The sequence below is a fragment of the Tachypleus tridentatus genome, chromosome 1 (assembly GCF_004210375.1).
Source record: "Tachypleus tridentatus isolate NWPU-2018 chromosome 1, ASM421037v1, whole genome shotgun sequence".
NCBI lineage: Eukaryota > Metazoa > Arthropoda > Merostomata > Xiphosura > Limulidae > Tachypleus > Tachypleus tridentatus.
Genome location: NC_134825.1, coordinates 8862489 through 8884513, shown reverse-complemented (window position 1 = coordinate 8884513; position 22025 = coordinate 8862489). Strand labels below are relative to the sequence as shown.

Genomic DNA, 22025 nt, shown 5'->3' with positions numbered 1-22025 from the left:
GGGAAGCAGTATTGTGATTCAAGTTTTGCAGTCTGATATGTAATTCTTTTGTTTTTTCCTGATACATTTTACCAGTCTTGTCCTTTCCTCTTTACACCTCAACTCTGGGGCACTCTACCTTGCCCTAGTGCACTTTGTTGGTGTTTCTCCTTTCCTTCATTTCTCCATTGTGGAAATTTTCCTTCTACATTTCTGTTCCGTACTTTCTTCTTCATGGAATATTTGGGGGGGGGGACTTTCATAGTTTGATACACAGGTTGATATTGCTCATCATCTATCCTTACTTTTGTCAGTAGTTCCACACTGTTCCCAACCCTCCTATCATCTATCCTTTTGTCAGTAGTTCCCAACCCTCCTCCACTGTACTTCTCTCCCATCCTTCTTTACATGTAACTTTTTTCCATCTTCATCTTCTACCTGGCATCATTCCCCTTGAGTTAGGTCCTTTAGATAACCAACTATCTTGATTTGGGTGCCTGTGTTCCTGTTTCATTCCACCTGCAAGATTTCCTCTCGTATTCATTCTGGATATTCATTTTCTTGTTTGGTGACCAGGACTACATGGAGATTACTTCTCCCTTTAGGTCATGCTCATATGCAACTCTTAAACTGCCCTTACATAATCAGAGGGAATTCCTTGACCTCAGTGGTTTTCATGTCCCTTCCTCCATTCTGATTTTTGTTTGGTTAGTTGGAATGTTTCCTTACCTACCATCATTATGCCATTACCTCTACCCAAATATTACCATCACCTCTTCAAATATGTTCTCTCCTCTGGTTGCAGAGCACCTCTGAATATCTATTTTCCATTTGTCACTTGGTCCCAGGATGGGTCCTCTCTCTTCACTGATGCACTTTTTGTTCAATATTGTGCATGATCTTCTTATTACCTCTCCTAGTAGTTCATTTAATTAGGTTCAATTCCAATGACTCCTTGGATTTTCCTCCATCAGTCACCAGTCCAGAAACCCTTGATTTCACATTCTGGTCTTTTCTCTTGGGCTAATTCTCATTGGGTCAGTTTCCTGCCTACCATATACCAGATACTGTGGCAGGCAGATTGTGGACTGCTTCACTTGGCCAAATAGTTTTCTGCTTACACAATATTTTTCTCCCCTAGTTTCCACTGGGAGCACTCCTTTAAGAATCCTACTCATTTTGCAGGTCTACTTTTCACTTGCATGCTTCATCTTTCACTTCTAGCTGTCACTTTTTTTCTGCAGGGTCTGGTCTTTTACTTGTTTATGGCTGATCCATCTGCTCAGCCTTACCCTTGACTAGTGATCCTCTGTGTTGTTTTCTCTTGGTGGTACCATTTAGCTGACTTACCTTTGGTTCTCTCTTCTATATCACCAGACAATTCAACATTCTTCCCTTGCCAATTCTACTTCCTGTTGCTTCACCATTTACTATTTACTTCTGTTATGGATCTTGTCCTTCCATCTTCATATGCTTTTTTGTCTAATCCATCACCCTTGAAGCTGACTTACCAGTCTGGTAAACTTTTCCTTCTGAGTTTCTTTTTATCTGAGTGGAACCTTGGTTTTTAATGTTGGTTGATAAGTCCCAAGTTTCTCTTATTAGTTCTACAGTGAGACATTTCCAATTTCCAGGCTGATTTTTGAGATTCAACTATCTCTTCTTTGCCAGTTGTTGGGTGGCCTTGTCCACCCCTGTTTACAGGCTTGTTACTGGCAAAGTGTTTCTTCCCATCTTCTCTCTCCACCTTGTTTCAGTTCTTCCTTATCAATGGACTCTGTGCTTCTATGTATAACCAGGACCAGGCACCATCTTCCACATGCCTGTTACCATTTGCAACATGAAGTTCTCCTGCCTTCTTTTCTGACATATTCACCTTTTATCTTCCTTCTGCTCACCATTGTTCACATTGTTTTGCTTGTGATTCATCCTGTACCATTTTCGTTTTCTTATTTTTTTTACCAGTCCACTTTATTAGGTTTTTCACCTCTTGTTAAGGTGACCTCTGTCTTTCTTTCCCATCTCATTTTTCTATTACACTCATCTATGCTCATAGAGGTTTAGACCGAACTTTCTGCCCAGTTTGTGCTATTCATTGTGACTTCACTCATACCTCTCACTCTTGGGGTTTCTCTTCCTCCTGGGACACATTATCTTATGCATTTATTGGTTTTGTTTTGTTTGTTTGTTCACTACTGAACAAGATCATTCCAGCTGCCATTATTTTGTATAACTTCGTCATCTACTAATATCTGGCTGTGCAGTCTTCCGGTGTCACTGCCTGCCTCAGTTCACCATTGTATAATCTACTTGCTGTCTTTGAAAGAATGTGTACATTACCCTTTGTTTCTTGTATTGTTTTCAGGATTCTGCCAAGTGGCTAGTGCTGCCTCTCAGATTACACTTATTTCCAAAATTCTGCATCTAGCCAGGATAACAAAAAAGCACTCATCAATCAGCCCTTGCTCTATTTATACACCCACTGTTGAGATGTAATGTTCTGCAAAACCACTTGAAGTGTTCTCGTGGTGTATTCCAATATTTGTCTACTGTCCAATCTAGACTTTACCTCTTCCATGGACTATCATGGAAAAAGCCACCACCAGATGGTGCTCTGCCTGCATCACTGGCTCATGCTTGCTGTCTATTTAGAATAGGTTTATGCAATTACTCATTGCACTGTCTCTAGTAAAAGATCTTCCCAGCATGCAACTAATGGTGTCCAGGCATTTCTCTGGGTCTCCCCACTGTGCTCTTCTTCTCCCCCTTTCTTTGAGTTGAACATGGGTGATCTTTATCACTAACTGCTTCTTAGCTACTATGGTGGTGGACCATGGAGAACCTCACTGATTAGATCAGAATAGCCAGAGGCTGAATAAAATTAATATCAATTCTGTTGGAAATGGAGTGATGGTGATATTGTCTATATAGTGCATGCCACCCCTCATATTCTTGTAACATGCTAGCATCACCATCCCACTGAATGTTGGTTTATGGGTGGTTTGGTGTTGAATTAGTGTACAAAGAGCCAACATATCTCCTCCACCTTAATGTTACCTGGGTTTTAAGTCCAGAGTATTCTGGTATTAGATCAATATAGGACCAGACAGTATGAGTCTCCCATCCTACTATCACCTGGATGTCAGTTCCTGCATGGTTTGGTGTTGGATTAACATACTCAAGACTTCACACATGTGGTTGGTAAGGTTGCTCTTCCTTTTACTGTGACACAGAGGAAAAATTCTTGATGCCTCCTGGTTTTGGATTGGTGTGGACAAATCAACCAAAACCAATAATATCACGTTCAGTGGAGTTGAGGTGTTCACTTACTAACATATCTTAATCTCCTCTTGTAGATATTGACAAAGACACCATAAACTCTATTCAGTACCCTCTTTCTTCATCTGGTGTTGATCCAATAAGTCTGATGGTAGCATTGAGTTGACCAACTGGTATGGTCTGAATGCATCCCAACTACATTAGATATAGGCTCTCTTGTCAGTAGTGTCAGTCTGATTTTTTGTCAGTAGTGTTCTTACTCATCAAACGTAATGATTGTTTGCAGTCTTGGTGAAGAGTGTATCCCTTTGGATCCTCTAGAATTGGTATCACACTCCATGGGTTCCCTTTGGGTGCTTTCTGAAGGGAGCTTAACTAGTCACTCCACCACATCAGTGTGGGATTCTAGTTTCTGTGTAAGAGACATGTTTTGTCTTGGAAGTTAACATTTTCCTTACCTGAACATGTGATAGAAACTCACCTCTTGACATACTTCCATTCTTCCTTTCTACTTCTAGTGCAATGTTGTATTCCTTGTGTTGTTACAGAATGAAGATCATGAGCACAGAAATGTAGATGGAGCTAGTGTGCCAGGAGTCTGTGTTGCTGTCTTATTGGTAGAGGGATCTTGCTGCATAATAATGTCATTATGCAATAGTGCAAATGACAAGGAGTTTTGTAAGTTTAGGTGGAAGTTGCTAAAAGCTAGTGACGTGAATCTCTGAGGCAGAGACGCCAAAGGAAGATAATTTTCTGTGTGAAGAAGTCACTAACTATTTGAAGTACATTTTCACATAAAGAAAATGTTAACTTTTGAAACATTGAGGGGTTTATTCACTTCTTATTGACTTTTTGCAACAGTACCATGTACACTTTTTACAGATGTTTTATTTCAGTTGGCCTCACATTTGTGATAAAACTTGTGTCATCTACCTGTTTTTTTTGTTTTTCTTTAATTATTCTAGATAATTTAATATTGTCTAACATGTTCACAACAGTGTTGGAGCCTCACTTAAACCAAGGGAAATGAATAATGCTAACTTATGAGACAAATGGGTACTTAACCAAAGTAAAAACTAGTAGTTTGGATATTCTTTAAATAGCTTAAAATAAAAAAAAGACCATCAAAATTAGAATAATGTTGATTTATTTTGTGAAATAATTTTGATAATTATAACTTTGTCTTTCTACATCTAAAAACCATTTGGAAATGAATAAGAAAACTAGAAAATATTTTATGGTAAAGCTACCTTCCCTAATTTTAAAGTTCTGATTACTGAGTAGTGGGATTGTCTGTAACATTATGATGTCCTCATGGATAAAAGTGGAACATGTTTGGCAATAGGTTTCAGTTCTGCAGATTCAAAATTGACCACTCTAATGTCCAGGTCAAAACCATATTGTATTCATATAATTTAATTGTATTACATGAATGGTAGCTTGAATTTTCTATACTAGCTGCTATAAAAATGTTTTAATTATTGTTTTGTTGATATATGTGTTAATGTATATCAGTATAACATGTTAACCAAACTTTCAGTATTTCATCCATGAGAAGATCCCTGTATAATAATCTAGTATTTTGGATTACCCTGTCAATTATAAAGTTTGAAGGTAGCTTGAATAAACAGTTTTATAAAGTTAAAATGGTGCTAATATATTTCATAATACAAAAGTTTTTAATTATTATAGCTATACCTTAAAACATTTTGAAATTCAGTTGGAAGTAAGTGATAAGAAAGCTCAGAATCCAATCAAGTGACAGTTTCATTGTGGTGACAACACTAATTAAATTCTCCACTGGGGAGTGGCTTAATGAAAGGCATGAATCATATCTATTGGGTAATTGCCCCAAATTATCAAACTCTTTTGGGTATATGCATCTAGAGGTTTTTTTTTTAAAGAGAATTCTTCTTTGAGCAAAAGAACATTTTTCACACTGCATTATTTAAGAAAAGCAGTTGGTAACTTAAATCAGTGTTGTTTCTGTTTTATTAAAATTACCTTGTTACACAGTGCAGTCTTTTTGTTTTGTAAACGTGACCTATGCAAGAATATATTATTCTTAAGATACGCAGCTCAGAAGCTTTTTAATTTTATTTTTTATAGTGGTGTCAAGCTGTAGAATCGTATATTAAATATAATTGTATTGTTATAGAGAAAGCATTATGTAGGGTTGCAACAAATTATTTAATACAGTACATATAACATAACTGAGAGATATCATTTATTGTATTGACTGCATTGTGTTCAGAACCATTGAGGTCAGTTGTAATAATCTCAGAAATGCTTTTCATATAATCAGAGTGAAGAAAAACTCAGTAAAACAATATCCGGACATGTACAGATATGTTCATTTATGTTTTCTTGATACCAGTTATGTCGAGAAAACCCACTTGTAGAGAAATACATATGCAAAAATGGCTTGTTTCGGTTGAAAAAATATTTTACGTAGAAGAGCGAACAACGTTTCGACCTTCTTCGGTCATCGTCAGGTTCACCCATGACCGAAGAAGGTCGAAATGTTGTTTGCTCTTCTGTGTAAAATATTTTCTCAACCCAAATGAGCCGTTTTTTGCATATATATTTTCTTGATACCGTTATTTGAGTTGATTTGTACAATCCTTGCCCTCAAATTGCTCAGTGGTAAGTTTGAAGGAACCAGGTAACAACCCTGTGGGTTGCATACTGTCCTACTGATTAATCTTTTGTTTTTTGCAGCTACACAATATTTCACACTTTTTCCAGTAGTCTTATTCTATTGAATACTCATAAAGACTTTCCATAGTTTACAGCTTTTGACTTACTAGTGCAGAGTAGGTTAATATTCCACTAACATTAGTGCATGATTTGTTAAAGGGATTCAGTTTTACCTTTGCATGACTTGGTGCATACATCTTGGTAATTATCTTATCATACAGATTTATTATCCTATGCTGTCCATTAGGGGATGAACCACTCTGGATTTTGTGTGTTACCTCTGTGAGACAGTCACAAATAGTTTGTTGGCAACACTGTCTGTCTGTTACTTATTAGTTTTGACAGTCTGGAGAACTTATTTCTGGCTTCCAGCTCCATTCTTGTGCTGCTTGTGGAAATCTTGAATGTGCTATAGCCTTGTGCAGAATATTGTTGCTTTGTGAGTGTGGTAACACTAGCTCCAGTGTAGAACATAAAATTTTGGAAATATAAACTTCTATGTTTGTGAAGTTCCCTATTATCAACCTTTACTATATTAAACAAGTAGTTCACTACTTATTGGTGGAAACGTTTAGCATGACAAACTGATGATTGGAAGTTCTAGCAGCAGTATATTGTTCAGTCTTTTTCAGTATTTCAGTCGTTGAGTTATTTTAACTATCACAAACAATCCTGTTTGATTTAGAGTAGCCATGGAAGTGGCAGGTTTCACTGACTGGTTGCCCTACATCTGGTCAGCTATTTGAAGCTAGAAATACCATACCTCAACATGGTCTCTGACCTGACATTTTAGGCCATTTGTTGTGTAATGTGTACCATTCAGGTTGAAAAAGTAATGATTCCTCAAGACTTATGGTTATTGTAACATCAGTGGTCATAATTATGACACAGCATTTCTTTTTTATTGCTATTTACTTGTTTGTTATTTTTATTAATAATAATATTTTAATCTTTCAAAATGTTTATTCAGTTTTTGAGAGTATGAATGTATAATTTTTGATATTTTTATCTTCAAAGGAGGTGTTGGAAAGGCTGATATCACTGGAGAAAGAAGTTAAACAAATTAATGCCAATTATCAACACATGAACACCCAGTACATTCAGATGAATAAACAACTTCAGAATTTGACAAAATTAATAAAAGAAGAAACAAACAAGCCAAAGGTGACAACTCCTAGCTCTTCGTGCGTAGGTCAGTTTAGTAACAGGTAAGTGCAGTCGCAGTGGTAGCTTTCTAACAACAAGTAGAGTATGTTAATTGATTTAAATGGTTACCAGTTTACAGTATAAAATATAGTCCTCACATTTAGGATGTAGTGTGGTATAATTACTGATGTTTAACACTGATTATCTTATTGTCCAAAACCAGATGAAAGATGATATATTCTTAACACACCATTTATGTAAAGATAAACATAACTGTGATTAAAACATAATGTGTATAATTCATGATCCAGAATTAGCATGTTAAAAGCTTTATGTAAGTCAGTAATGAGCAACAATGGGTAAAGGGGAATACCAATGTCCCTTATCACCACAGTTGAGGATAGTTCTACTTTAAAACTAAATCCCTGCCACTATAAATAAAATAAACAGTAAGAATCAAATATTGAGAAATGTATTCAGGTGTTTATTTCAACCAACTAGGTTTGGATCTTGTACTCCAGTAATTAGAATCACTGTAACTTCAAGAAACAGAAAATATGACATAGGTGTTACTCCCAGCTCAGATTAGATTATGAAGACAGACTTAGGTTTTAATAGTTATGTGTATGTATTATACAATTCACCTTGCTAACATAAACATTTTTCTAAATATTGATTATTCTTCAACTTTCTGAGCTGAGTAAATGTTATCTTCGATATCATTTTTGTTAAAACTTGATCAAGAGAAATTACTTAATGTTTTTACTCTGTGGCTGTTTTAACCTGTAATTACCAGTTTTAAGCAGTATAAATGTTATGTGTTTCTCTTCAAAATGTTACTTTACATTAAAATGTTTTTATAATGTAATCAAAATTACTGTAACTTTGAGAAGTACAGAATACAATGATTTTTTTTATTATGCCCAGTGGGTAGTGGGATATTTTAGAATTTAATCAGTAGTCTCTTTAGAAAAGTGTGAATTTCATTGTGTAGTCTATATACATGAGTTTTGAAACATGGTAAACTTTACAGTTATTTGTGCTGAATCTAATAACTAGTACAGTGGAAAATATTGTATTTTATTTGTCATTTATTTATTAGTAGTTTAATCATGCTTTGTTTCTCAGTTGATTAATGGGTTAATACTCTTCAAATGATATCCAGTTGAAAGTCTACCAAGTATTTTAATATTAATTTTGGTATTGACAGAATAGAAATGCAGGTTACAGGTATGAAAAGCTGTACGAAAATGATCCAGGGTTTAGATGGCTTTGAGCAATTCATGAAGACTTAAAAATAGTATAGAGTATGAGAAAAAATTAGAAGAATGTTTAAGAAACTTAGATAGACCTTGGAAGAACATGATGTAAAAGGTGTTTAAGAAACTTAGATAGACCTTGGAAGAACATGATGTAAAAGGTAAAAATGAAATTAGAAACTTAAAAGGTAAAAGCATCCGTTAATATAATAACTAATTTAGAGAGTTGATTGAATACCTTGAAATAATAAAAGGACATGAATATTAGGGTTTAGAAGAGTATGGCCTGTTCCATGGATTGTAAAATCATTGTCACTCAAGAAAATGTATAGGCTTCTATTGTTGGTACGTCTTTAAGACAGACATTTGCATGATATTTATAGTAGATTTATTTTTCTCTTTTTTTTAATTCACGTTTCTATTTTAAAAAGTAGTGGTAACTAACAATTTAATACGGAGACAAAACTATGGGATAGAATTTTCAACTTTGTATGCTGGTGTTCACTCTTTTTGTAAGTCTATAACATTTACACTTTTACACTGTATGGTAGTTTTAAATAGTTTCAGCAGCTGTTGACTCAGTGGACCAACATATGTGTTCAGACAAAACTGTACCTTGATAAGTGGCCAGAACTGCACAAAGCATTCTAACAAAGATGTTTCCAGAGACTTGTACAATAATGTACATGTGTTTCTTCAACAACTTCAGTGTTTATCACAGAAAATTTTTCAAGAAACATTTGCACAGGTTGGAAATTTTTAACAAACAGTTCTTTCTGGAATCTTTAGCAAGTTTGAGAATATTATTGTTGAAGGAACTCCAAATACCAATAAAAATCCCAAAACAATCTTGAAAAAGACTGATCCAGCTGGCTTCCCCTTATTACAATTCAACTTTCATATTAACCACTGGTATAGAATTCTGCCAAAGCCTTTCTGAAAGTCATGAGAAGTAACATCAACTAAGGTTCTTTTTGTACAGAAAAGCAGTTAGTTCATCCCAAAACTCAATACATATGGGTTGGAAACCATGCTGTATTACATCTTAATGAGTTCATACATATGGGTTGGAAACCATGCTGTATTACATCTTAATGAGTTCATACATATGGGTTGGAAACCATGCTGTATTACATCTTAATGAGTTCACACATATGGATTGGAAACCATGCTGTATTACATCTTAATGAGTTCACACATATGTGTTGGAAACCATGCTGTATTACATCTTAATGAGTTCATACATATGTGTTGGAAACCATGCTGTATTACATCTTAATGAGTTTGTAGACTTAATGAGTTTGTTTTAACTGATACATTATTTTGTAAAATTTGGGTATGCACTTCTTGTCACAGATACAATTATTGTATGCAGTTATTTGAGAAGTGTTAAGTATTTAATATCTTAGAAACTTGTTAAAATTATTCTAGATTATTCATCAAGAAATTCCTTTTTTTTACAATAGTTCTGCAACTTACAGGGCAACTTATTTGCTAAAACAGTATAAAATATTGTCAGATTTTATTTTTATGAGTATCATTTACATACATGTAGATTTACATTTGTTGCTTTCTTGTAACTTAAACTAAAATGTGTCATGAGACTGTGTTCCACAATTTTTTTTTGTTCATTTTAAACAATTTGATATTCTAAGTTACAATATGTTTGTGGGTATACATTCAGTATATGTTATTTACACTTGAATTGAAGATAAATAGATGAATATCCAGAGAAGTATAAGATGTGGTTACAGTTAACATTGTCTGTGAATTTTAGGGTTACTGGTAAACCAACAATTGTGTCTTTAAGACCATCGGCAGACTCTCAGCCACAGTCTTGTTCATCAATGACACCTTGCTCACAAGTTCCTCCGTTTTCATTTGGTAAGTTTACTCTTCCTCTGTGTCAAAGTTCTCATGGACAGTAGTAGTAAAATAACCAAATTCCTCTAACATTTTCAGTTGAATGGTTACAGGCATATGATACTAAAATAAAATGATGTTACCATAATGTACTCTTCAACCTCATCGTACTGGATGCATATTATTAAAGTTGTTAAACATGTGGAGTTATACAATGAAAAGTTGAGACAGTGAAAAGAGTATTTTCTAAACTAATTCTTTGGGATACTTACTTTGGTGTGCATTAGATTTGATTTCACCAGAAACAATAAGCTGCAGTAAGTAACATAAGTAATTAATAACAGAGGAGAAAATTAGAAATGATATATTTAATTAATAGTAACAAAGAAAATGGATATTAAGTAATATAAATGCTTAATAGTATCATCCATGTAAACAAGGAAGCCAACCATTTTAAATGGATAAAATAGTAGCATGTACCTATGTTTCAGGAAGGAGTAATTTTCTGACAAGGTACCTCGTTCACATACATAGCTATTCTTCTGTACTGCTGCCCTCTGTTTGCAAATTGCTTTTTCACATGCCACAAGCTTTTCACTCCTACATACCCCTTAAATCTTATGATTTAACTGTTTCATCCACGTAATTGATCGTGCGACAGATATCCACCAGTAGATGTGTCAACATGCACGTGTCACATGTGACTCTCTATCCTATTCTATCTGTCATTTCTTAATTGGCAGAGTTCATGTTCATATGTTTAGATTATGCTCTGTTTGAGTGTTATATATACCTTCATATCAATTTCTGTCAACAGGTTTAATATTTACTATACAATAGTGATATCTGTAACTTGAATTATATTTCTACCTAGGTACTGATATTAATACTTTTCTTTCTTTCTGCCAACATAATTGTGTTTGCTTATTCATTTTGAATTATGAAATTCCAAATTCAGTATCACTGCTTGAGGTAAAATCTTTTATCAGCACATTCACAAGGGCTTCATGTGATGGTGTTTAATGGGGTATATTGTGGCTCTTCTTCTTTGGTGCATTGGTCTTCCAATGAGCTGACCTTCATTGGGTCTTAACTCAAGTTTGCAGGCCCACATATTTGAAATATGTTCCTCTGACTTTGGAAAGATAAGAAATTCTACTGTTATGGTTTTCAAATAATTTTTGTTAATATATAGTTATTTTGGTTCAGTAACTTAAGTTTAGTCTGAATGGCCAATAGTCATAGTCAAGTTCAGATTAGAAGTTAGAGTTTAGTACTAAACTTTGTCCTATAATGTTAGACTAGGCTTAACACAAGTCTTTGCTAATTTAGGATTGCCTGTAATTCATCTTACTGGTATATTGTAAATTAGGTTAACTACATTGCTTTTCTTCAGGACATCACATCTCATTCATATTTTATTGTTAATAAACTCTTATTTAATTTTACAATATATTTCATTTTTGTCATTATTTATCTTTATACTTTTTTCATATTAACTTTGCTTGTGTGTATCTCTGGAGATGGCATCTGCAGAATTTTCTCCTGATATTGTACTCACTTATTGTTAGGTTAGGAGTTTGTAACTTTGAGCTCAATTGATATACTTTGTCCTTCTCAGTTCAGTTAGGCTTAGCTAATGTTTATTTTCAAGTAACCTGTAGTCTTGCTGCTTTTACTATAACAGCCCATTTCTTTAGCATCACATGGGTATCTGTGATATGTTTTATATTTTGGTTGCTGTTTTGTGCCATTCTCAGCCATAGCTACCTTAATTCATATTCAATGTCTGGCACCTTCCTACCCTTTATATGTCAGACCTGTGGGTTTCACAATTCTTGTATACTTGATGCTGATTGCAGTTTTGGATTAATTAGTCCCATTTCAATCATTTCTTGATTCTTCCCTGTTTTACTGCATTGTTTTTCATCACAGTTAGTCGAGCAGTTTTTGGATGACTGAGTATACCTGTGGTACATATTCATTGGATGACTGTATACCTGTGGTATATCTGTGGTACTTATTCTTATTTACATTCATTAGGTTTTTCATAAAATATTTTGGTGCAATTTTTGTGTCTCACCTTTTGTTTGGTTTTGGCTCTGTATAGGTGGTCTGTGATTTACCTGTCTTGGGGGATCCTACTGACACCACTACTTGGACATATGGTTTCAGTTAGTTCCTGCCAAATGGATAATTATAACATACTCATCTGCTTCTTACCCAAGCATCTTGGAAGTTGTATTTTTCCAGTTGGATAAGTTCTTCCCATCTAGAGTTCCTTTTCATACACCCATCTGCATTGGGACCATCCATTCTCCTCCTTGAATGCATTCAATAAAGTTTTCTATTATCCATACCAATACAGTTAACTCTCTTACTACATGAAGGGTTCCAACACACTGGAGGATGTGGTCTTAATGGAAACACTTTTCCCTTTGGATATGGCACATTTATGATATTATCAAGAGAAGCTCCATGACCCATTGTCTGCTTCTAGGGTTCATTTTAACTTTTCTTCTTTGACTCTGTGAATTGACTACATACTCCAAATCTTTTGGTTTATCACTTCCTTCCTTTTGTTCAGAATTGTTTCTCTTCCCTGAAGCTAATCTCCAAAATTGGGAAGCATGGATTCATCAGCAGGGAGTCTTCAGTACAATGATCAGTGAGTGAAAGTTCCTACCATGTTAATAACATGACATTTCCAGCAGTCCCATGTCATGGATTTGGCTAATCATGGTTCATTGGCTTATTTTGCTCAACAAGGAGTCACTTGTTTTTGTTCATGTTGTTGGAGGCAGTGGATCTTCATTTTTTAACACACACACTTGACATATGTCTCCTGGTTTGTCTTGTTCCATTACTTTAATCATTGTTGCAAGTCACCTTTTCAGTCCCAACACACTTTCTCCTGAAGAGTGGCCTCTTGGTCCTCAAACTTTCAGTGGGGCTCAGACTCCTGTGGGGTACTTCTCCATAGGATGCATTTGATTTTTTTGTTCTCTGATTCATCATCCATCAGTCATCACTCTTGATACATCCAGACAGGATTAGATCCAGTTTATAACTATGGTATTTTGTATGGTATCTTGTTCATCTGTGTTGCTTGGGGTCAAGTCTTTCTTATTGATCCTTCCTAACTGGCATATATCTGGTTTTCTCAGCTGTTTCATCTCATTATGATTTTTTTTGTTCCCATACATGCTTTGGATTCCTTCATTGCACTAATCTTCTGTTTATAATTTTCTCCCCCTTTTTATTGTGTTCAACTTGTGATTCAATTAGCCTTTTATTTATTATCTCCTACCTTTCTTCACTCTGATCAGGCACCTTTCATTTTACCCACATCTCAGCCCCATTGCCTGTTGGAGATACTTTGTCTGTCAATCACTGTTACTGCACCTCATATTTTCATCTGCAGTTTCCTGATTTGGGTAACAGTTTCATCATCATTGGGATATGGTTTTCCACTTGTCACTATCCTTCACTCTTCCATTAGACTGTTAAGTGGGCAAGTTTACTTTCTTTTTTTGTATATATTATTTTTCAGGGGCCTGTCTCATGTTTTGCCCATGATCCTGCTCTGTGGTGAGCGGTACCTGTGCAGATATACTTCCATCACTTAGAATTGTACCAAAGTGTGCACTGTAAGAGTATGTTGACTTCATTTTAGTAATTTCCATGGCCACAACACATTCACTATTCATTACAATCTCATAAACTAGAGACAGAGTGTTCCACAAGTTTGCCTGTATGTTATTCTGTGAGATAAATATGTCCATTCAGGATCATGACTAAAGAATAAAGGAATTTCTGATAATTCCTGCCATTCCTTGGATTGAATAAATTGGGTTTGGCCTGCTTTTGAATATAGGGTTTCATGGTCACCCATTGCACTGTGTCTAATGTGAATGTTCTTCTGGACTCTCCACCATATTTTTCTCTGTTTCTTCCAGTGGAATAAGAAGGTCCTTACTACTTTCCAGTCCATAGACACTGGGGTACTGGACCATGGAGATATCCTCTTGAATGAAAAGTAAACAATAATGCCTCCGTTTAGTTGAGAGTAGGGCAGTGGTGTTCTGCAAGTGTAGAAATGATTGGGATTCCTCAACCTTGCCGTGCATGAAGGTTAGTTCCCAGCAGTTGAGTTTTGGATTTAGAGCTGAACCAATCAACATGATGTACTCACACATGTAGTGTGATGGCATAAATGCATTTCAACCCTTCAGTTTGGATCTTTTATCCTCCCCATGCATGAATATCAGTTCCTAGTGGTTGAATTTTTGATATAGAGCTGAATCAATCAACATAAGTTCTCACACATGTTCTGGATGTTTCTTCTCCCTCACTCAGTTTGTCTCAAGTGCACTTACCTGTGCCATAAAGAGTGCACTTGGTTGTTGCTTCACTTCATTCTCTTATGCTACCCCTCAGTGGCTGAGGATGTTACTGCATTTGGGCTGGTTCTAGTCAGGTTGATAGGGATGTATATGTTATTCACTCTGCTCACATATGCCCTGTTCACAGATTGGTGGTGGGATTTCTTACTCTGTTTGGTTGAACTTGAGGACAAGATATTATGATCCTCTTTCCTACCTCTGCCTGAAGGTAAGTTCTCGGAGGTTGAGTTTTGGATTGTAGTTGACTTACCAAAAGTATGATCTTTGTCCTATTGCTGTGTGTATGTCAGTTCTCAGCAATAGCATTTTTGATGCATTTACCTTGTTGTATACAGTCTTTCCTGCCCTAACAACTCTACACCTTTTTTTTTTTATCCACATTGGGTTGTTTTCCTCAGATTTGTCTGCCCAGATCAGTCTCACATTTTCCACATTTAGGTGAAGAGTACAAATTGTACAGAAGTGTTGCAGCCCTCCACATATCATCCTCTTACTAGAAGGTTCATTCTTGAGTGTCCTTTGGTAGATGCTTCTGTTTTCTCCCTTGCACCAGCCCCTCAACCTATTCATTGTGGGGTTTCAGCTATGTATGTGAGCAGAAGTAAGGTGCCTTGTTGGAAGTTATAGTTTTCCAACACTGTAAAGGTACTTCTTACAGGTTTTCACTTCCACTCACATTTCCTACCCTTCTTCTTCACTGTCCATTGGTGCTTATTTTGCTGCCTAAACTTGAAGTGATAATTAAGTAAATTAGTATGATATAGATGGAGTCACATGTGCATGGGACATGTCTGTTGGTGGAGGTTTTAGCATGAGGATATATGTGCATGAATTGGTTAAACAATGTGAACAAAGAGGGTACATAGGAGTGATAGGCTAGTGTTGTGTGAAATAATTTTTCAGTTGGAAGATAGAACTAAACAAGAATGGCTGTATGTGAGACAGAAGTAAGTAGTTGTTGGGAATGAATTTTCAGTGTAAGAAAATTATAGCTTCTAATTTGTGTTTTTGGTTAAAATGGTAACATACTTGTTTAGTTAGATTTAAAATAAGAAATAAATTGATGAAATCATCTTTGTTCTAGTATCAGGAATAAAGTGTGTGCATATGAAAAAAGTTTTTTTTATTTCTTTTCTTCCCTGACAGATGAGGATTCTCATACCTCAGGTGATTACAGTGAGTCGGAGCTCTGGGAAGGTATTTATAAACTATCTATCTAAAGGTGTCTTTTTATTGTCCAGATTTAACTAAAACTTCTATCTTAAATTGAAAGTACAAAAGTAAATTCTTCACTTGAAAGGAGTTCAAAGTATCTGTTTTTCATCTTCCAAAATTAAAAGATATATGTTTACAATAATGGAAATAAACAGGATATATTGGTGAAAAAAGCAGCAAAACTGTATCACAGAAGAAAGATTATTTTCATAGAATCAGAATAGATCTGTTACATCTATAGATTTGAAATGGTCCAAACCATAATCACAGAATACAACTGTGTAACTGAATACATTAGTATTTCATGTGTAAGCCATTTGTTCTTTTACCTTTTTACCATAATTATAGCACAGAAATGTATGGCCAAATGTGTCAGTATTTCATATGTATGTGCTTTGTTCTCTGTTTTATCAGAGCGAAAACCTTAGTCAAGATGCTATCTTAGTATTTATTGTTCTAAGTGCATAGTATGTTATTTTAAATAACTTTTAGCATTTTCTACAATTCCACTGGTTGACCTTCTCTTTAGCCACTTTGATTGTAATTCCCTCAGATCTCAACACTGGGTCAGGCCAGGTTGGAGTTGTATTTTTCCAGCTGTCTATTTCCTCTTCTGGTAGTGTTTATTATGTTTATCCTTTTCTTAGGGTCAGTATCCTGCTAAAAACCACCTCCTAAAATTATCCAAATGTAAACTAACTTCAAAACATGTCCTGGGGTGATGTTACTGATGAACTAGTGACATCAAATTGTTACATGTCATTTGGATATAGCTGGGGTGATGTTACTGATGAACTAGTGACATCAAATTGTTACATGTCATTTGGATATAGCTGAGGTGATGTTATTGATGAACTAGTGACATCAAATTGTTACATGTCATTTGGATATAGCTGAGGTGATGTTACTGATGAACTAGTGACATTGTTACATTTGTCTGGGGTGATGTTACTGATGAACTAGTGACATCAAATTGTTACAAGTCATTTGGATATAGGTGATGTTACTGATGAACTAGTGACACTATATTTTTGTTGCTGTTTTGATACACATAACTTCAGTTGGAATAACTTTCATTATCCAAACTAGTAGCTGCTACACATTTGAGGTTTTTGCTTTCTGGAGGTCCTGACTTATTTAACAAAAACATAGGAAGTGAAGTGACCAATAAGCTGGTGTGCAACTGTCTGATTGGTTTGCTGGCAACCAATCAAAGTATTAAATCTATGTAGATGGTCTAGTGTATTCTTGGCATCTGTCCTGTCTATAAAGTGGAGAGGCAAGCATGTACATTACATAATTTGTATCAAAATTTGTTAATAATTTCCACTGGTGTACATATGATAGAATGGAAAGCAGAATCCAGTCAACATCATGAAGGAAAGGGGTACATCATGAGTAGATTCCGTGTTATCACTGGAATTTTAACTAAAGGGGTACATCATGGGTAGATTCCGTGTTGTCACTGGAATTTTAACTAAAGGGGTACATCATGAGTAGATTCCGTGTTGTCACTGGACTTTTAACTAAAGGGGTGCATCATGAGTAGATTCAGTGTTGTCACTGGAATTTTAACTGTTTCTGCCAAACTACATAAGAGGAAAAGAAGAAATAATGATTTACAGTTTTGGCTTTACTCTGAGATAGATATGTAGATTTAAAAGATTTTCTGCAGAGTTAGACTGAATAGTTTTAAAATTAGACATTGGTGAAAAGTCAAATATTTAAATTTGTTTTTTATTGGAAAACCTGTATTTAAGCTGTATATACAAAATGCATGTACTCATGACTGTGAATTGAAATTTATAACAAACTTAAACACAATCCAAATAATTTGCTTGTCCAGAATTACACAACAAATAAAGTAAAAGTTTATTTTTAAAACTGTAAATATAACAAAACATTAAAACAAACATGTACAAAAAGCAGTTGTTATACTATTTAGAGACTAGTTATAGTCTTGTGTTTCATTTAATACTTTGCTAAGCTGGGAATAAAATCAGATAACTTTGTCCTTGTTTGTGTATGGGCTTGGTTTACAGTACTACAGTGTATAAACATTGTGCTTTTGTTTTTATGGTCTGGCTTCCAATTCTAGATAGCCTTGTGCTTGTTTACTTAAGGGCTTGGTATACAGAACTATATTACCTTTTGCTTTTCTACTTATTGACATGGCTTACAGTTGTAAATTAATTTGTATTTGTTTATTTATGGAATCATCTTATAGATTGGTTAAATTTGTGTTTGTTTAATTGTTGATTTAGTTGACAATATTAGGTAAGTATATAAGTAATTCTACTTTTATGAAAATAAAGATATTTTCCAAAAAGTACACAAACAGTGTTTGAGAAAGAAATCACAAATAAAATCATTTAAACTTTAAAGTATGTAAATACTAGTGGAGAGCATCATTCAGAAAAATCTTCCTTGTAGTTAAGCCTAAGTTCACAAGAACATGAAGAGAGGAATCATAAACATTGTTTAGGATTTAAAAAAAAAATTCTTTATGTAAATTGTTTCTTTTCTCTTGACTTAGAAGATGAAAATAGGTTAGAGGGTGACAGTGTCCATTCACTTGAAGACAACACAAGAGGTAATGTTGTGAATAATTTTCAGTTTTAGCTGGTTTCTAGTGAATGTGTGATTTTGAACCTGATTATAATAGTGAGATGTATGTATTAAAAAGTATCTACATTGAAATGAGGAACCTGTGCATCTTGAGAAAAGCAATTCTTACCATATGTTTTAATATTAGTGTTTATAGAAGGGCATTTGTTGGCATCATATTAACTTATTTATGATGTGAAAATCTATAGATTTGCTCATATCACTAAAAAAAAAAAAAAAAGTAGGTCCATGGACTATCTGCTTATTGTCACTCCAAGTCTCATCAGACAGTAGTGATAGTGGAATGAAAAACGAATCTTGCAGAATTATGCACATTTAAGAACCTTTAACTAGATTTGTCCTTAATGGCATATGATGACTTTCACTCTCAGGTTTGTGCATATACAAGTTTTGTTGGAATTCTTTTGCATTTCACCTCTATGAATGTTTATTCGTGTGGTTGAAGTTGAACTAAATTAATGTAATAAAATTAAAAACACTTAATTTAAAGTTATGAATTATGCAATATTCTCCCTACAAACAGAATCATATAATTTTTTGACAATGATAATACATTGAAGTCATTGTGAAAACCTTTATAAAATAACATATTTCTGTTCACTAAACTTTACATTGCTGTGTAGAATATTCATCAGGCTTCATAATAACTACATCGGATTTTGTAAGAATTAATTAAAACACACAATAGTCTTAGTTCAATACCAGAGTTTGGTAGCACAGTTATGAGTCTTTGTTCTGTCTTTCTCATCTTTGTGAATTTCCAAGATAGCCAGCACTAGGAGTGTTAGTTTATTAAAGCTTCTAACTTGGTTGTGACAAAACCAGGAAAGTTTTCTTAGTTGTTCAAAATGTACATCTAATACATCACCAGTAAGAAAACATATTTAAATATATTATAATACAGTTCATTTCAGTGTCATTCTTAAAATTATCATTATATAAGAAGTATTTGTTCTTGTAATTTGTTTTGAGAAATAAAGTACAAATACTTGCTTACATTGTGGAAGGAACTTTGAATAATATGCTTTAAAATATTTTTAAAGTCACTATACACAAATTTAAAACTTGCTGTGTTTTGTACTGCTGGTATAACTTACATACAACAACAGTTTTTGTGAAATTACAAAGTTAACTTCAGAGAGCCACTTAATAAAACCTTAACAGCTTTGTATCATATGAGGCTAGTGTATGACAGTAATCACACTTGTAACTACTGTTACTTTACTTTGATGATTTGTTGTGCGTTATTTAGTTTTAAATGTGCTCCTTGTTGGTTCGGCAGTAAATCTGAGGACCTTTAATGCAATAGATCTGATTTTGTGCATGTGGATAGTACATAAGTAGACCATTATGTAGATTTATGCTCAGAAACAGACAAACTTTAATTTTGACTTGTTAACAGAGAAACAAATGTTATAAACATGTTATAATCACTAACATCTTTATTTTAAGAGCATTACTTCTGGATCAGTCTTGTTTTGATAGAAACTAAAATTTTGTTTTCTGGAGAATGACTTGAGACAAAACTTTGTTTTACTTTTTTTACTAGATCAAAGATATTTATAAATAATTATTACTATTGCAGTGTTTGTAAATGCTGTGTATTCAGTAAAATTAGGTACAAACTACAAAGGTCTAAGATTTGAGATTTGCCTTTTTCTCTTAAATTTTGATATGAGAAGGTAATATTAAAACTCATTGAGTCATGTCACCAGTGTCTATTTTCAGTTATATTTAAACTCGATTTAAATATTTCTTGTTAAAAATTAAGTTTTACTATCAGTTGACTTGCTTACTATAGAGAAATATAATTAATATTTGATAATACTTTAACTGATGAAAACTTATAATGAATGTGGAATGTGTAAATGTCCAGGATGTGTTCTGATAGATTTAACTTTTTATACATCACTAAAAATTTCAGACTTATGTGAATAAATATTCTATTAGACAAACTCTGTATTCTTGTTTTAAAAAATAAAAAAAAATATTTGATAATTTGATTCTTTTGTAGAAAAACAAAAATTTTCATTCATTTATCTTTATTTAGGTGGAAGGTTGGTAGCTTGGAGTCCTCAAATGACGAAGTTGCTTTTATCCTTAAGACAAAAACATGATGGTCTTTTTAATGAAGATTTTGTTCAAGGAGAACGTTTAACAAAAAGAAAAGCATGGAATATTATTGCAAAGATTATAACAAAGGTTAGCTCCGTTCATGTAACAGGAGATCAGTGTGAAACAAAGTGGAAAAGAGAAACGAACAAGAAAAAGTGTTTAGTACAGGACGGAAGTAAAAGTGAGCTTCCTAATTTTTTGCTAAAATCAGCAGGAAACAATCATACGAATGTTAACTCTCCTGTAAATGTGATTGGAACAAAATCTGCAAGAAAACAGCTTAACCCTACAAAGTTAAGTGTACCGTTTTCTTCAAAGTCAGCCAGTGGTTGTTCTGTAATGTCAAATGGAAATAGTGAAGCATCTCTTGTAATCAGTGAAGAGTCTACTCAAAGTTCTCTCGACAAAGGAGAAGAAATACAAAAGGAAGAAAGAGATGCCTTGAAAAGCAAAAGCATTGATAAAGTTGAAACACCAGATGAATCTAGCGATAGAAAACGGCCTCGAAAAGAGGAGGACAGTTACATTCAGACTATCAAAAAGATGCACAGTGATCGGATGCAGATTTTAGAAAAGCTAGTTCAAGTGTTTTCTGAAGACACGTAAACACCTGCAAGTTGAACCATAATGTAAAGTCTTGATTTCAAAATATAATATTTAGATCATCCATGCATTTCTCATATTCATTCTCTGAAATATTGTTTAGTTTTTCTTCTAAACATGCATCATTTTGTCATTTTTTGTGTGTAATAAATGCTCTAATCACATAATTATTTTAAGTTGTGTTTTTTTCTGTGTTAAAAAGCACTAGATATTAACTGAATGAAAGATAAATAATAGATAAGTAAGCTAATGTCATGTTAAACTGACCTTTCACAGTGATTTCTCTAAACTTATTTTGAGGATTTTTTTAAATTTCTACCAATAAACAATTTAGATAATTATAGAATATGCTGTTTTGCATATCAATCAATGTTCAGTTAGTTTAAGTACTATTAAAAATTTATAATATTTTTGTTGTGTCTTACATTCTAGAGTTTAAGCACAAACATTTCTTGTTACCAGAATAAGATAATTACACTATACTTATACCCTTTACCTCACTGTGATGTTTCATAAAAATATTAGTAATAATGAAACAACAAATAAAATTAGTAATTTGCCCATTACAGTTGATCCAGATCAAAACAACTCACTGTAACATGCCCATTACTGTTGATACAGGTCAAAACAACTTCTCACTGTAACATGCTCATTACCGTTGATCCAGGTCAAAACAACTTCTCACTATAACATGCCCATTACAGTTGATCCAGGTCAAAACAACTTCTCACTGTAACATGCCCATTACAGTTGATCCAGGTCAAAACAACTGTAACATCACAGTTGATACAGGTAACAATCTCACTGTAACCATTACCGTTGATACAGGTCA

General features: G+C 34.0%; 1 protein-coding gene across 7 annotated transcripts in view; it reads left to right on the top strand.

Moving 5' to 3' along the window:
• Positions 1-21603, top strand: part of LOC143239538 (uncharacterized) — a 34226-nt gene extending 12623 nt beyond the window's left edge. For all 7 annotated transcript variants that reach the window (XM_076480824.1, XM_076481069.1, XM_076480917.1 and 4 more), the window contains exons 4-8: positions 6976-7166; positions 10141-10247; positions 15779-15829; positions 18384-18440; positions 20526-21603. In XM_076480824.1, coding sequence (XP_076336939.1) covers positions 6976-7166; positions 10141-10247; positions 15779-15829; positions 18384-18440; positions 20526-21196 — 1077 coding nt within the window. In that variant the 3' untranslated portion in view covers positions 21197-21603. The remainder of the gene's footprint in view (positions 1-6975; positions 7167-10140; positions 10248-15778; positions 15830-18383; positions 18441-20525) is intronic.
• Positions 21604-22025: the final 422 nt, after the last annotated feature.